The sequence below is a fragment of the Cupressus sempervirens genome, chromosome 6 (assembly GCF_028749045.1).
Source record: "Cupressus sempervirens isolate cs-2001-9-10 chromosome 6, ASM2874904v1, whole genome shotgun sequence".
In the NCBI taxonomy this organism is placed as follows: domain Eukaryota; kingdom Viridiplantae; phylum Streptophyta; class Pinopsida; order Cupressales; family Cupressaceae; genus Cupressus; species Cupressus sempervirens.
In genome coordinates this window covers 669,210,681-669,227,804 of record NC_143123.1, presented here as the reverse complement: position 1 = coordinate 669,227,804, position 17,124 = coordinate 669,210,681, and the positions used below count along the sequence as shown (strand labels likewise).

General features: G+C 44.0%; 1 protein-coding gene across 6 annotated transcripts in view; it reads left to right on the top strand.

The window, feature by feature from the left end:
• NBS1 (nijmegen breakage syndrome 1) overlaps positions 1-17,124 on the top strand; it is a 280,347-nt gene that overhangs the window by 60,621 nt on the left and 202,602 nt on the right. For 4 of the 6 annotated variants that reach the window (XM_089789301.1, XM_089789300.1, XM_089789299.1 and 1 more), the window contains exon 2: positions 8,424-8,477. The exons of the other annotated variants lie outside the window; for them this stretch is intronic. In XM_089789301.1, the coding sequence (XP_089645427.1) occupies positions 8,424-8,477 (54 nt within the window). The remainder of the gene's footprint in view (positions 1-8,423; positions 8,478-17,124) is intronic. 6 annotated transcript variants of the gene reach the window in all.

The following is a 17,124-nucleotide window of genomic DNA, read 5'->3' as shown; positions in this document are numbered from 1 at the left end:
CGGGCTGGGAAGCTGCTGAAGAGAGATTTCATGCCACTTCAACCCTCTTATGCGCAGGAACTTTTTGAGCGATGGGGACTAGATTTCATTGGACCATTGAGGGTGAGCAAGACTCGAAGGTGCCGCTACATCGTTGTTGTAACGGAGTACCTGACCAAGTGGGTGGAGGCCCGTGCGCTACCAGATAACTCGGCCGTCAATACCGCGAGATTCATTTATGAACAGATCATCACAAGGTATGGAATCCCGTTACAGTTAACAAGTGATAGGGGAAGTCATTTTGTTAATAATGTTATTCGACTGCTCACCACTCAGTTCAAGATTTGTCATTCGCTGTCGAGTCTATACTATCCAAGAGCAAACGGGCAGGCAGAGGCCACCGATAAAATTTTGGTATCCATCATCTACAAATCTTGCGCGGTGGAAGGTGCCGATTGGGAGGAGAGTTTAGCTGCTCCCCTCTGGGCGTACCGCACGGCATTCAAAGTGACGACCGGGCACACACCATTTCAGCTAATGTTTGGCCAGGAAGCAGTGGTCCCAGCAGAATTCATGATTCCGAGCCTCCGAATAGCATCGGAAAACAAACTAGATGATGACGGAAGCCTGCAAGAGCGATTGAATAATTTGAATAAACTGGAGGAGAAACGGTTGTTGGCACAATGGGCAACAGAAGTGGCACAGTACAGACGCAAACTCTGGCATGACAAACATCTCAAACGTAGCAGATTCCAGACAGGACAGTACTGAAGTATGACGGCCGTAACAAAATCAAGCCGGGCAAATTCAAAGTGCGATGGGTTGGACCATATCAGATCCGAGAAATTGGCGACACTGGGGCAATGAAATTGGCAACCTTGGACGGACAGGAGATAGCTCAGCTAGTTAACGGATCCAAGTTGAAACCATATCGCGCAAGGAAGTTCTCGCCGTCGTTGAATCCTTCTTTGTCGTCAGTACAACACTCTCTGGCGGCGGCGGCGTCCAAAGAGGCCCCAAGTACCCTTGTTTGAGGAATTGAAAAAAAAAAAAAAAAAAAAAGCAAGCCGCGGAAAGGCCCCGCGGGCAAGCTGGAGGCCCCGTGGGCAAGTCTTCCCGCGGGCAACCGCTGCTGGAGGCCCCGCAGGCAACAGTTGTTGGAGGACCCCGCGGGCAACAACTGTCCGTGGCCGATAAAAGAAAGAGGATCAGTTCACTTTGCTAGCACCCTATCAGCTTCTGACAAAACGGGATCTTTGAAACAAACGAACGTGGAAGCGTATAGAAAATTTGCAGGGTTGCTTTGTTGGAAAAGCTTTGGAGATTTTTAAGCAAATGCAGCAAACAAGCGTCCAAGCAGATAAGTTCACATATGCTAGCAATCTCCAAGCCAATGGTAAAATCAGAGCTATAAAACAGGGTATGGAAATTCATTGACGCGCAGTTGAAAATTGGTTTTTTTTTTCAAGCTTTAGTTTCAAATAGGCAGATAAGGGCGTCTTCATTTAACTCTCCCGTGACCATGGCAACCATGAGGATGGTTTGAATTCCTTGACGACGGACAAGAAGAAGAAAAACTTAGTCTTGCTCCGTCGCGTTTTCAAGAGCCGTAGCATTTTCAGGAGAAAACTTATTGCTTTGCAGCATGGTGGGAATAATGTGCTTTGCAGTTCGAGTACAGATTGCCTGAAATCCGATGATATTCAATTGAGGGGGTTGTCTCATTCAGTTCTTCTTACAAAAGTGCACAGAAGTTTATGAGCGTGTAGTGGCGGTCAGTGAAAATTTGATCACGAAAGTAGAGAGAGGAATTTGAAACTAACGGTCCGCGGGAGAAGAAGATAAAGTCCCGTGGGCTCTTAATCCATCACGTCTCCACCACAGGGGACGCGGGTAGAAAAGAGAATAGCCGCGGGTTAAGAAACTTCAACCTCCTCCGTCAGTTAGAGTTTCTCCGCGGGAAATTTAAATAGCCGGTGCGTGGTGTGAAGCTCTTCCGTGGCTAGTTTTTTCCCTTCCACGGATGGTACTGCGCGGATGGTTATTTAGCTAGCACTTCATTGGTTTGGCTTGCATGCAATAGGAGGAATAAACCATTTTTCTGCATGGAATCAGCGGGCAAGTGGAAGCCGTGGAAGAGTCAGTTGGCAGCAAATATGGAGAAGAATTCAAGAGTTTTGGCATCGGGAATTCGAGTTGCAGGAACCTCCGGTTCCAGTAGCAAGAAACAGAAGACCAAGGAAGAACTCACTTATCTCACCGTCCAGTTTGAGAGTCTTAGTGGAAGCGAATGCCGGAAGTGGTGGCAGGAGACCCCGGAGGCAGACCAGATTAAATAGATTTTGATGCGGGCACAGGTACATTGGGTTATTCAGCTTCCCATCTTTTCCATTCGGATGTTCGAATCAGTATTGCGCACCATGATAGAGACGTATAGTGTCCAGAGCAGAACAAGTACATTCTTGTACAAAAAGCAGCGGATGACGGTGTCTTTTAAACCGAGAGATTTCACCAGGGTCTTCGGCATTCCTGGCCTCGGCGGGAAGAAAGTGGAAATAAAGAATCATAAACTGTCACAGGAACGGAAGGAGCATTGGATAGCTCTAGTATGTAGGGACCTTACACCCATGGAGAGGGAGGCAGCAGTTCAGGGGACAAGGTGCAGAGGGCTTCGCAGGGACTTTATTTGAGAGGGTCATTGGCGTTGTATCATGGACGTCATCAAGAGCAGGTTAACAGGTGCCACCCGAGCTTCAGATATCGCATTGCCACAGATTGTGTTTATGAATGGTATCATGCAGGGAGTGGTATATGATTGGGCCTTAGTGCTTGCCAACAGGATGGAAGAATTCATGGCGATTCAGCACCGACCATTTTTCATGCCGCACCATGCCATCGGGTTGTTTCTAGAGGTAGCAGCTAACCAGATCCCAATGGATGGCTTTGAGGCTCCTCCACGGGGCAAGTTGGCAGACGGGGAGCCTCCCATATTCTACTGGCAACACCTAGATACAGGAGGGTCAAAAGCTGGCCACAAGAAAGTACTCCGCGAATTGGCCCCCTCCGGAGAGACAGATAGCGGACGGGAGGGCACTTCGATGAGTGACGGGGCTGAATTTGTGGAAGAAGAGGAGAGCACATCGGCTGAAGTTGACGGCGAGACAGCAGGTAGTGGGCCCACATTCTTTACCCCGCCTCAACTGTCAACTTCAGTGCACTTGACTACCTCTTCGACGGTCATTCCGGCCTTTGGTCAGCGCCATGCCTCGAGTCTTATGACTCCTCCAGCGGAGGCAAATGTCCCACGGACAGTGGCGGAGGTGGTTCCACATGCAGTAACGGATGCCGTTCCACGGATAGTTGCCGAGCCATTGCCGACGGCTGTAGCGGAGGTGATTCCAGTTGCAGCGGATGTCACTGTCGCACAGTCACCACTACCACAGTTTGAGCCGTAGGTTCGGTTGGAGGTCATTGATTGTGATGCAGTGGTCACCGTTTCATCATCTTTTTTAGCAGAGGCTGAGTCAGCCCAGCCAGTATCGGAGATAAACATGGAGCTTGCGCGGGACGACCAACCGGAGGTGATGGATAGAGCTAGTGAGTTTCTGAGGCAGCAGTTCCAACTCACTCCGGCGAAGCGGGGTCCCTCCATTCAGTCTCCTAGACGTTCAGAAACATGGCCAGCGGAACCCCAGCCTCAGCTTCAGAAGGAGGGAATGCCACATGCCGTGGTTGCGCCAACAACACAGACGGCGGCACCGGATGTGGGCATGGCTCTCGCTGACGAGGAGGGATACAGTGATGTAGAATGGTCATTGGAGGCCTTCGCCAAGGAGGACTATGGGTCAGATGAGGACAGGTGCCGGGATTACCTCAGGACTATGAAATCTGCATTGAAGAAGGGCCACGATGTGGCAATTCAGGCCCTGACTCGGCGGAGGGAGTGGCACTTGAACAGAGCATATATCCGTGGGATTTGTCCTCGGCGATTCGAGACTTGCTTTATAGACAGGGGCTGGCCGGCAACGGAGACAGTTGAGATGCTGGCAGATTGGGCCACGGAGCTGGAATTGGGACCCATTGACACTCCTATGATGAAGCTGGCACATGAGGTTGTGGGACTGTACAAAGATGTTTACTACGGTCGTCAGTGTGCGGAGGCGAACAGGGTTGCAGCAGAGCGATCATTGGCAGCTGAGACTGAGGCTAGACAGAGGCTAGCCGCCGACTTGGCCGACAAGTAGGCAGCATGGGCCACAGAGCGGGCAGCACTACTGGCAGATTTGGCAGCCGCGGTGAGGAGAAGGACTTGGCTAAGCAAAGTACAGAGGCAGCGGTTCGCGATAAGGATGCGGCTGAGCACGAGATGCAGGTAGCCAGGACGCAGGCCATGGAGGTGACACTTCTTCTAAAGGAGGCCGTCGAAGTCAACTCTCAGATCCAGACAGATCTCCGCATCAGGATAGAACAGGTGTATGAGTTACGTCGCCAGCACCACACTTTTGGGACGCCCCCTTCTCTCTAGTTTTTCTGTAGTCTGTAAGTTGTCTCCTAATTTTGTGAATCTTCAGGAGACGACTGTTTTTTTGGGGGGGATGGTGTTAGCCGACTGGATGGCTCCGGCAGTGTTTTTGTAGCCGACGGTCCGGCGGTAAATAGTTTGTAGCGAATAGAATAATGGTGGCCGACCGACGGACTCCTTCGGGAAAGTTCGGCGGTAGTATTTATATCCCGTCCGGGATCATTGTAAAACATCATTCATCTATTATTGCGAATATAATTCTGCTGTTCGTGTTCATTGTCTGTATGCATTCATTTTCTTTACCCGTACGGTAAACATTTTCTGTAGTCTGTAAGTTGTCTCCTAATTTTGTGAGTTGTCAGGAGACGACTGTTTTTTTGGGGGGGATGATGTTAGCCGACTGGATGGCTCCGGTAGTGTTTTTGTAGCCGACGGTCCGGCGGTGTTTCTGTTTGTAGCGGATAGAATAATGGTGGCCGACCGACGGACTCCTTCAGGAAAGTTCGGCGGTAGTATTTATATCCCGTCCGGGATCATTGTAAAGCATCATTCATCTACTATTGCGAATATAATTCTGCTGTTCGTGTTCATTGTCTGTATGCATTCATTTTCTTTACCCGTACGATAAACAGCCCAGACATGAACCTCCTTGCAATTTGAGAGTCTTGCTCTTGACCACCACCTTGAAATCGAACTTGACCTCTTTCAACCTTTCGTCTCACTTTCCTCCATTATCCTCACCTTCAATAACCTTCCTGGTTCTTTCTAACCTTCCTATTCGAACTTGGTTTGCATGAATAGCCAAGCCTTGCGTAGCTTCAAGTGTTTTCAAATCACTTCCTCCAAATTTGTTCTTCCTTGAAATTCACCCTTCCTTGAGATTCACTTTTCAATTTTCACCGCCTCTAAATCAAATAAAAGAGGTAGGACCCCATATGGAATTGCTTTTGATTTTGCACTGCCCTAAGTTGCAACTCTAAATTTTCACCTATAATTCTAAGCCAACAAACTTTCTCTTTCCATTTTCAATTTCATCAACAAAATAGTACATCTAGTTCTTGAATTGCATACCTTGAGCCATGCCCATGATCCGGCTGAGAAGCACAATAAGGTCGTCATACTCCGACTTGAAATCTGACTAGGTGAGCTTTGACGGCTTGGTAACTCCCTTCTTGCCTTCGTGTAACCAATTCTGCCTTAGATGAATGAAGTAAGCATCCTGATTATCCTGAAAGAACTTGGCTGCCTGATCCATCATTACCACTGTCATGCCTTTCAATTGTACCATGTTCACTGTGCCGGTTGTTGCTGTCACTTACTCTCCTCACGTTCGAGAAAAAGGTGGTCTTAGGCATCATATCTTCCTTGTCTTTTTTGGTATTCGTTCCCTTTGGGTTCTTGCTTGTACTGACATCCACCATCCTAAACACTTATTTCTGCCTCTTCGTTCTAAATGATATGGACTACACTTATCAATCTCCAAACTTCTTTCTATCGATGGAATCTAGTTTATTTCTACCTCTCCAAATTCTATCTTTACACTTATCAATCTCCAAACTTCAATTCTAGGGGTGGGACTAACACTTATATTTGCCTCTTCGTTACCTTAGGACGGACTACACTTATATCTCCCAACTTCAATCCTAGGGTGGTCTAGCTTATTTCTGCCTCTTCAAATGTCCTATCATGAAATCTACACTTATATCTCTCAACTTCAGCCTATCAATGAAAATGATGAAGGGGTGGATGAAAAGTGCAAGAAGAAGATAAGGGAAACAAACCAAGCAAGAACAAGGAATAAAATCTGCTTTAAAATCAATCTTCACCTCTAAAGGTGAACAATAATGTTGCCTTAAATCTGCCTTCTACCAGCAATCGGACCCCCTCAAATTCAGATCTGATCTCAAAAAATTCAGTCCTCCTTGCGAATAATGAATTTCTAGCAAAAATTAGAATTCACCAACCTTGTCTCTCTTGAAAAATTCTCCAATATGCAAAATCAGATCTCATGCAAATTCTGCCTCCTTGTGAAATTCGCCTAGCTCTACAAAAATCAGACCTTCCAAGACAACCCTGCTGCCCTTTAACCAATTTCAAACCTTCAAAATCACCCAGCTAGGGAAAAAAATCATTGCCCTAGGAAGAAATCGCAATCCCTCCAAGCAAAAATTGCCAACCTCCAAAATTCTATCCTCAAAATTGCACCTCTGCTGCAAATTCAGGTCTGCACTTTAAAACTCTGCCATACTGCAAATTTCGGCCAACTAGGGCAAAAAATTGCCCATCTAAAAATCAGAATTGCTGCCTCTAAAATTTGCCCAGCTAGGGCAGAAAATTGCTCCTCTAAATCAGATCTTCTGTTGAAAAATGGGCCTCCAAACAAATTTGCCTAGGGCAGAAAAGAAATCTGCTCCTCACAAAGAAAATGCCCCTCAAATGAAGAAAGTCACTGCCCACAAGGAGAAAAATTGCTGCCAAAAATCGGAAAATCAGACCTCACAATCAACCATGCTTCCCTTCCAAACAAATTCATTGTGCCACAGAATGGAAGAAGTTGTAATAAGAAATGAAGAGGAGAAGCCTTTTCTTATACCAAACTTTTGCCTCCTTGGGGCCTACGTGCATTGGAGGGAAATAAAATTAAATAAGGGGTTTAAATTAGCCAAATCTGAAATTACCATAAGCCCTAAAATTGAAATTTAAAAAAAAAGTCATGTAGGCCTCTAATATAGCTTTAAACCTTCCCCATTGTGGACCCAATAATTTACCTTGAATTTCACACCTCTTAGGCCTTAAAATACATTGAATTTAACACACAAAGGGATGATTATAATTTCAATTTTACTTCTTTTTAAAATTTCGAAATCCCCCCTCTAGGCAATTTAATATCAACTTAATCAAATTTTGGACTTCAATCCAATTTCAATTCACAATTAAATAAATACTTATTCGGCAATTCAATTTCATTCAAAATTCAATTTCTCCATCAAAAAATTTCTTTTCACCATCAAAGTTTTTTTAAGATTTCCACAACTAAGTCCACAAATTCATTTTGAAAATGCTCAAGCTTATACAATTATATCAAATTTTCAAAAAATCCGTCTAAGTCCAAAATTTGCAAATTTGTCTTGCCAGATATTATTTTAACCATCAAAAACATGTTGTTGAATTCTGTTTGGCTTAAGGACAAAATTACATGTTCCAAAAAATCAAGTTTAGCACCAGGCGAAAAACCGAATCCCTCCTAGAGACCAAGACGTCCAATGTGTAAAATTAAATTCGAAACCTCTGGACAACTCTGAAAATTCACCAAGGCAAACAAAGACTTACAGCACCCGTGAAAATTGCCAAGGCCTGCCCAAAAAGGGGGGGTCCCCAAAGTTTTTGGGCGATGGTGTGAAAGCCTCACAAGAGAACCCTTTTGCAATTTAAGGTAGTGTAGATCAAGTTGCTCTTCTCACAAGATCTGTTATGGTTGTGTAAATATTCCCAAAGGCATGATAGAAGACAAATGCCTTCCTCAGGGATTTGTATCCTCTGGTTCCAACTTTAAGCCAATTGTATGCATTTTAATTGTGAATCAGAGTAAGACCTATGAATCTGGCATATTCAACCTCCTTTTGTTCTTCTTGTTTATCAATTCCCCTAAATGGTTCAGTTTTCCATGCTGTGCCTTTTTAAACTATATCTAGATTATGTCATGAACCACTTAGAAGATGAAGGTGGCTTGCCAAGTATTCTAATGCAATATTTGAGTGCTTACAATTGTCTATCAACTCTCTCAATGTCTTTCTTTCAGTTCATTTCCTAATTATGTATGTCATAGATTTCATTAATCACTATTAGCAAAAGTAGTAGCATAGTGATAATGTCAGTGAAGTAAAACAATCTTTTGAAGAATGACAGTGTTTTCTTATTACAGGTACTACAAGGTGCTATTTTACATCTAATGGAATATACACAGTTGGTCGGAAAGGTCTAAGTTACTGACAAATCTTACTATGAACTTGGTAGAAATGTATTACTACTCTTGTATTATTTTTTTCAGTATATCAAATGTGCTTTGGATTTTGAAATGAGACATGAATTCTGTAAATGACAGTTAATGAAGAACATGGCATGGGTTTACTTAGGCATTTCTGAGATTCTTTCTGTCACTTTTCCTGTTTATTTATGCAGATCTCCACATAATGTAACTTGATTTGGTTGAACTTGGCAAGATCCGATATATTACTTTTGCCAAAGATCACTTGCCTAATGTATAAGTTATGTTTTTGTAGGTTTGGATTCAAATATGAAGTTATTAACCATAGATGGAAAACTTAGACATGGCATGGACCCAGCAACCCAAAAATTTGACTTCGATTTAAGACTAAGAAAAACTAAGAAAAAACGAAGAAGTATAATTACACGGAGAAAAGAAACTGAGGGATTTGAGAACATATAAATCTACTTTGATCATCATCTTGTCATAAATTGAAGATTACATATGTCATATACCCACAAATCAATAAATTACATTGTTCCACAGTCTCAAAATTGGTGAGGTGAGGGTTTGTGTGGCTGGGGTTGAGGGGTAGTGGCCTTTGTAAGGTTCAAGTGCCGTGCCTTTGGTGTTTTCCGTATCACAGTACAAGGTGGGGTTGAGGGGAAAAACTCTTGTCATGGTGCAGGCCATCTTTTGTAATTAATTGTACAGTATATTTTCAACTTTCTTCAACCGCAAGTCCTCACTATTTTCGATCAAATCTTCATTTTCTAGAGAATTAACAATGAAACTAGAGAATCCAACCTGTCAAATGACGAGGAGTATGCAGTTGAAGATATGAATATTATCATTATTTGAATCTTTTCAAATATTTGATCTTCCAAACCCCTCTCAAGGTGTTTTGTACTTCATGTGCTGGTTGAAATCAGAGGACACATGAAATGCAAAAGGAAAAAAATAATGTGGATTTTCGGTCATGTTTTGATAGGTGAGTTTGCACCCAAAACGTGAGGTAGGGGCCTATGTTTGGCTGAGTGCTCAACAAAGACTTGGTGCACTTTGGAGAGAGACTTGTGACTTGCACTGAGCTTGCCAAGTTTTTGGCAAGGTTTCAAACTATGGTTATACCCATACTGTTTTCTTGAACAATGCCACAAGATCAAAACTCCTTGATACCATATTCAAATTGCCATTTTTGTTGCATGTATTAAGGACATCCTATTGTTAGATTTGTATTTCTCATAAAGAGATCACATGCAAGTTGAGGGTGAGGTATTTTATTTTTGAAAGAAACTTTTTACACTTTCCATATCATAAAAAATAAGCAAAATTGGTGAATTCCTTGGTTGCTGTTTTGAAGCTTCATGTGGGTGCATGGCTTTTGTAACTATCCTTTTATTTGACTGTCAGAAGAAATGCATAACACCTAAGTAGAAGATTGTGTTTTTGAAGCATAGGGTGCAAGATAGAAGATACAAAGCAATTTAGAGTGGGTACATTTGATGCCTTTTGTTTCATCAATTAATTAACAACTTCACTATTGCATTGTACAATTGCAACCTCTTTGATATAGTGCCACTTGAGTTGTGATCTATGAGGTACAATACGTGGGATAAATTGGCACTGCTAATATGAAATGATGGTATGTCCCCGTCAGAGTAGATTTGAGGATAGGAGGGGACGTGACATTCCAGGAGTCTTCCTAGTGGTGTGTGGTTGGTAAAATAGAGTAAGTTAAAGTTGTAGTAGTAGCCGTTGAATAAACCAAGGAAAGTGTTTTGTTTTATGCGAGACTAGGTTAAGTGTCGATAGTCTGAGGTGGTCGTAGTTTCCAAAATTGCTTGTCCAAACCATGTGTTGGATTCTTAACGCAGGGAGCATGACAATTATGTGAAGTGATTCTTGGCATTCTCGGGTGGCAGTTACATTGGTGGTGAAGAGGCTAAAAGAGGGAGAATTGCAGAGGGAAGATATACTTGGAAAATTGAAAATTTGTGGAGTTAGGATGACAGGCACTAGCATAGTCTAGTCATTGGTAGCAGGAATTGTGGGATGATACCCCCATGGATTCAACAACCTCGACCTCATTCAAAAACTAATGGTCTTGGGGTTCCATTCTTTCATTGCAAGAGCTTCAACATTTGTGGGTTGGCACTCGAGCTCAAACAGGGAATACTTTGGTGTTTGGTTGCATTTGTAACTGGCAATATTGTGGGAGCAACATCTACTATAGTAATGTGAAGTCGGGTGATAGATGTCGTTGCTTAATAGAATACGACGCCGGCTGGAGTTGGTAGTAGATCTCGTGAGGGTGATCATGGGTTGGTGTGTATCTCTCCTTCTCCGCGAATGGCTTGTGGAGGCAGTGTGAGCTAAGTAATACAGCTCCTCCCAAGGATGAGAGGAAACAAGAGAGTTCATAGATGCAATCTTGTAATAGGTTGGTATATTGTGTTGCTTTCCCTCCATTCTTAAATTTTCTAGCTCTCCATAGGGAGTGGATTGCGACTCTGTAATAAAGTTTGTTAAATATAATTGCATTAAGTGATTTGGCGTGGTTCACATTATTTTTGGTGTTTTTCTTCTTGACTGTCACGGTAAAACAAGAGGTATTAAGACAAAAATTTAGGTATTAAGACAAAAAATTTCAGGTAGCCATCACACTTAAGAAGAAAACAACTAGGGCACTATAGTGGTATCAGAGCTTAACGATTCTCCAACTTGTAGAGTTTGTTGTGGATAGTGTTTATCGTACCGGGTAAAGAAAACAATGCATACAAATAATGGAATAGAATAACAGAACTCCTTATTATATTCGCATATGCCAAGATATTACATTATGCTTCAGATGCTATATGATCAGATGATTACAATGATCCCGAAGGGGGATATAAATACTATTCGAGGAACCTTCCCCAAGGTATCTGTCGGCCACATACAACATGTTGGCTACAATAATAGAACCTTCTCGATACATCCCGAAACATGTCGGCCTGATGGCATACATCTCGATACACTGACGAGTACCTCCCAATACACTGTCGAGAACATCCTGATACACCATTGGGAACCTCCCGATACCCCGTCGGGAACCTCCCGACGCGCCGTTGGGAACCTCCTGATACACTGTTTCCTAACGACATCATCCCCCCAAAAAAGAAAAGTCGTCTCCCGACAACTAGACAACAAAAACCCACCACTAAATACATTATTCATAAAACAAAAAGAACATGGACTTATACATCATGAGCCCGAAGGCTGAGTCTCCGACTGTGAAGACCAGCTGCGTCGAAGCTAATACACCTGATCTGTCTGGACCTGTAGATCAGCTCTAATCTGAGAGTTCTCCTCCACCATTTTCTTCAACATCAACGCAACCTCCTTGCACTGAGCTTCCTTTTGATCATGAGCCTGCTCCGCTGAGTCCTTCTCCTGAAGGGCTGCTACCAACCGCTGCTAGTTGCTGCTCCACTGCGGCTAATTGCTGTTCTGCCTGCTACTTCCCTCGAGCATTCTCCTCAAGCTGTGCTAACAGGGCTGTCCGCTCTACTTCTCACGCAATCTGCTGGGTGGCAAGTCGGTCGACCATCTCCTCCCGAGCCTTCTCCGCTGTCTCCAGAGCTTCCCGCCCAGCCTTTTCCCTTCTTCGCTCTGTAAGCACCAATTCTGCCATGGACTTGCTTCGCTCTGTTATCTCTCCACCTCTGACACACTATGCCTGCAACAGCTCCTGATCTCATTGACTGGTCATACTTCCCACAACTGATAATCCGCGATGATTGGGGGTCTAGGGGGCAACGCTCCTGCAGGGTCTTGGGGCAGCGCCCTAGGTGTGCTCCTTGTTGCAATACAGGGTGGGGTCGAGGGGCAGTGCCCCTCGCCGCCGAGACCAAATCAGCACTCCAAAACCCACACAAAATTGCATGGAACACACTATTTTTGCGATTTCTTCTGATCCCACACTCGTTTTGGCAATCGCTAATGCTTCCCCTTCCCTTTGGCATCATCCAATACTCATTCTGAGCATTCTTGATTTGTCGACGTATTTTTTTTTTTTAGAAAACCTCCTTTCTCTTTTGACTGCTTCCTTTTGAAAAGATGTCTACAAAACCTAAACGAAAATAGCTTTGCCAAGACAACAACTGCTACCTGTGCATGCCCGTACGGTGGTACTATGGCTGTGGTTTGGCAAAATAAACTTCCCCTCTACTAGCTGTACGGTGGTCTTCTGTATTTTTGGATAATCAAACTTTCATTGTTCTTCTTGAGCGTACGACCTCCAAGTTTCCTTACTAGCATACAGAATGCCTCAGATGATTTCGAAGCAAGCCGTACGATGCCCACAAACCATATAAATTGGCTGTACGACAATTAGTTACTGCTGCATAAAACTCCGTACGGTGATATACTTAAGGTGAATAGTGTTACAATCTTGAATGCTGCCAACAGAAGAGAAGCCGTCCTCCGAATGCTATAAGAAACCTGCCATACCGTGTCACCTTCCAGCCGTACGGTGATGACTTTGAGAGAACCGTACAGTGCCTATTTCTTGCTTACAATGCCGTACGGTCATAACTTGTGAATGGTTTTCCTTTGCAAATTATAAAATGCCGTATGGTAGTCAATGTCATAATGTATTTGAAAGGCCGTACGTGCTTCATGTTGAACTCCTTACCGTACGGTTGTATAAGATGATACCGTACGATGATGCAACCTTTCCACTGTACGGTGTTTATTGATCCTTCACAATGTTGTACGGTCATTGACCGTATGATGCTTTTTTCCTCTCTCTTTTTTTTTTTGAATAACTCTGTACAATATTTACATATATATAGTATTTACAGTCATTCTTTTCTAGTTGCTCGTCCATGGAGGTGCGTTACATCTTTCATAGTAGACATTCAATTTCGACCTATTCACTGCGTCGGCCACTTCCTTTCCGTCTAGCATCCATAGCTTTATTGCTTTGTTATCACCCACTTCTCGAATCTGGTATGGCCTGACCCATTTCACTTGAAACTTGCCTGGTTTAATCTTGTTCCATCCCGTCATACTTCAACACCAACTGTCCCGGTTGGAACTTGTTCAATTTCAGGTGTCTATCATGCCATGCTTTGCGCCTATTTTGTGTCACCTTCATGGCCCCTTGTGCCTGCAATCGTCGCTCATCAAGTTTATTAAGGTACATGATCTCTCCATCCGGTTTTCCATATCGCCCAATTTGTTCCCAAAGCTCAATACCATGGACTCTCAGCTGCCCCTTCTGGCCGTCAATAACGCCTCCACTCCGTACTGCTGCAACTTTTATTAAACCCTTCCTCTTTGAACCCTTCCTCTTTGTTTCATGTGCAGACCATATGATGTGTTTTCCTCACTGTCGGCAACTTTCTGTTATATCTGTGATTTGATGTAACATTTCCTTTCTACGCGGTTGTACGGTGGAATCTTTCCTTTTTGTTGGTTCGTACCGTATGTTCTTTCCTTCAACTTCAATTCCAACCGCCTTCCCTTCTTTTGCTTCTCCATATTCCTTCAGACATTCATTTCTCTTTTTTTTCTCACCGTTATCAACCCTTATCATATTACAGCTCGGAAAGAGTTCGTAGTCCTCTATTTGCCAGTGGTAAAGACCGTTCACCGAATCCAGATCGTTGTCTGTTGATCCCCCTTCCAACCGCAAGACTCCCTTCTGATCTGGTTCCATATTCTGCCTCCTTTCATTCTCTTCTTCGGAATTTGACGATAGAGCTTCCTCCCCAACCATTTCAGTGTGTAGATTGATGACGTACTTCCGCCCTTTGCTTTCAAGTGATAAAGTACTTTTCTTCCAATCGTGCTTTGCCTTGGCTTGCATCAGCCACCCTCGGCCCAGAATGGCATCATATCCTCTCCGCTTTAGTGGGATCACGACGAAATCCAACAAGAATGGTTGTGTTCCAATCATCACTGGTTACGCTGTCAGGACTCCCAATGGCTTGATTCCATGTTGATCGGTTGTTAGCAACTGAAAGGTAGGTGGCCATAATGTTGGCTGTCCCAACTTTTTCCAGGTACGCTTTGGCAGCACATTGACACCAGATCCTCCGTCCACAATCGTGTCTGTTAGTACAGTCCCGAGAATGGCCATTTCGACAACCGTCGGATAGCATCCAGATGAAAGAGTTAACAGCATCGGATCTTCTGCACTTGCGCCCCCTTGGTTCTCCTTTTCTTGCTCTGTTGGTTGCTTAGCAATTGGAGCTATATTCGTGAGTGCCGTACGAAGTTGAGGCATAGTAAGCAACAGATCATTTATCCTGATGGGTACCCCGGCTTGCAATATTTTCCGTACAATGTTTTGTTCTACGTGGTTCCGTACGGAGGTACCGGGCGTGTCCTTTAGGTGTGCTGTTTCTGCTTGCATTTCTTTTTGGATCTCGACCCGCGCTTCTTCCAGTCTCTTCTGTTCCTCCGTCGGGTCAGGATACACTTTTGCTTGCTTCCGAGTGATTGCCAAAACCTCTTCCTTGTCCGTCCCGACGGTAATCAAGTTTACTCCAGACTTCGGGCACTTAGCATCGTCATGATCGCCAGGTCCACACCATCGACATAGCAACTTTGGTGTGTTTGCCGTTGTGCACTCTCGGGCGAAGTGACCCCATAGATTACATGCGCGGCATTGGACTATCGATCGGCCATTCACATCATATTGGATTCGACTCCTCTCACCATTATTGTTGTTGCCGCTATTGTTGTTGTTTTGAATGTGCCAATTATTTCTATATCCTCCCGATGTGGCACCCTCCGTACTGTTGTTCCCGCTCCCTCCGAATGCGGACGCTTCCTGTGTCAGGAACACTTGCTGCGGTGTTCTTTTTTTCAGATTGAAAGGGCATTCCTTGATCGAGTGTCCCATAATCTGGCAGATCTCACAAAATTGCTCTTTCGGGCAGGATCCCTTCGTATGGCCTTCCTTCTTGCACCATAGTTCATTGCCCTTAGTCTCTTTGTTCATGCTCTTGAATTCCTTCATCATCCGAATCATGTTCTTTTGAAGGGCACGAACCTTCTTACTGCTGCCCTCATCATTGCTGCTATCTTCTCCTGAAGAGGCGTTGTCATTTGAATTGGATAAACTATTCTTCTTCTTCTTCTTGGTCTTCTGCTCACTTTCTAGGTTCATTGCTCGGTTGTACGCTTCAATGTATGTCGATGGTGGCACGATCTTCATCTTCTTTCGTAGCTTTGGGTGAAGGCCTTCAATGAACCATCTTTTCTGTAACCCGTCAGCCGGCTTATTCTCCATCTTATTGATCAAGTCCTTCAACTTCCTCGTGAAGACTTAGACTGTTTCATTCTTCCCCTACATAGTATTGAATATCTCTGCTACAATTTCATTATCATCACGCAAGAGTTGAAATTCTGCGATGAACTCCTTTTTAATGTTATCCCAACTGTTTACCTTTTGTGGATCGGTATTGGTAAACCAATCAATTGCAACACCCCGTAGGGTTGCCAGAAATTGCCTCATCCATTCGTTTGTATCCGTTAGGCCATTGGCTCTCCAAATCGTTTCACAGGTTTTACAATGTCGGATGGGATTAGCTGCTCCATCACCATCAAATTTAGGTAATTTCTCTTTCGGTCTCACCATCCCGATGCTCACGCTTGGTATCCTGACGCTCACACTTGGTATTCCGACGATCCCACTTGGTATCCTGATGCTCATACTTGGTATCTTGACAACTATGCTATTTGGTGAAAAAGGGTCTCCGTTAAGCGAATTTGTTCCTTCTGGGAGTGGATCTCGAACGAAGAGTTCACTCTACACTCTTGCTCCTTCGGTACTTTGAGCCGTGTGAGTTGATTCTCTTCCATTTGGATTGTCTTCCCTCAGCGAACACCAATTCAAAAACTCCTCCCTTGCCTCTTCCACCAACTCTACCCACTGTCGAGTCTCCTCCAATAATGCTTCCGTGCTTTTGCGTCCATTAGCAACAATCTTCTGGAACCTCCTTCTGCGTTCGGCTTGCTGCGCCAAAATTAGATCTCCGTGTGCTGTGTGTATTTCATCCTTTTCTTTCAGCTTGTTCTTATTCTTGTTCAGCTGATTCGGCATTACTCTTCATTCGCCTGTTGCTCCAGGTCCATTAGGCAACGACGCCAAATGTTTACCATACTGGGTAAAGAAAACAATACATATAGATAATGGAACAGAATAGCAGATAAGAATAGCAGAACTCCTTATTATATTCGCATACGCCAAGATATTACATTATGCTTCAGATGCTATATGATCAGATTATTACAATGATCCCCAAGGGGGATATAAATACTATTCGAGGAACCTTCCCAAAGGTATCCGTTGGCCACATACAACATGTCGGCTACAATAATAGAACCTTCCCGATACATCCCGATACATGTCGGCTGATGGCATACATCCCAATACACTGATGAGTACCTCTCGATACACCGTTGGGAACGTCCTGATACACCGTCGGGAACCTCCTGATACCCCATCGGGAACCTCCTGATACACCATCGGAAACCTCCCAATACGCCGTTGGGAACCTCTTGATACACTATTTCCTGATGACAGATAGATTGTGACAATATGGTTTTAAGTATGAATAAGACTAGTTATAATTACTGG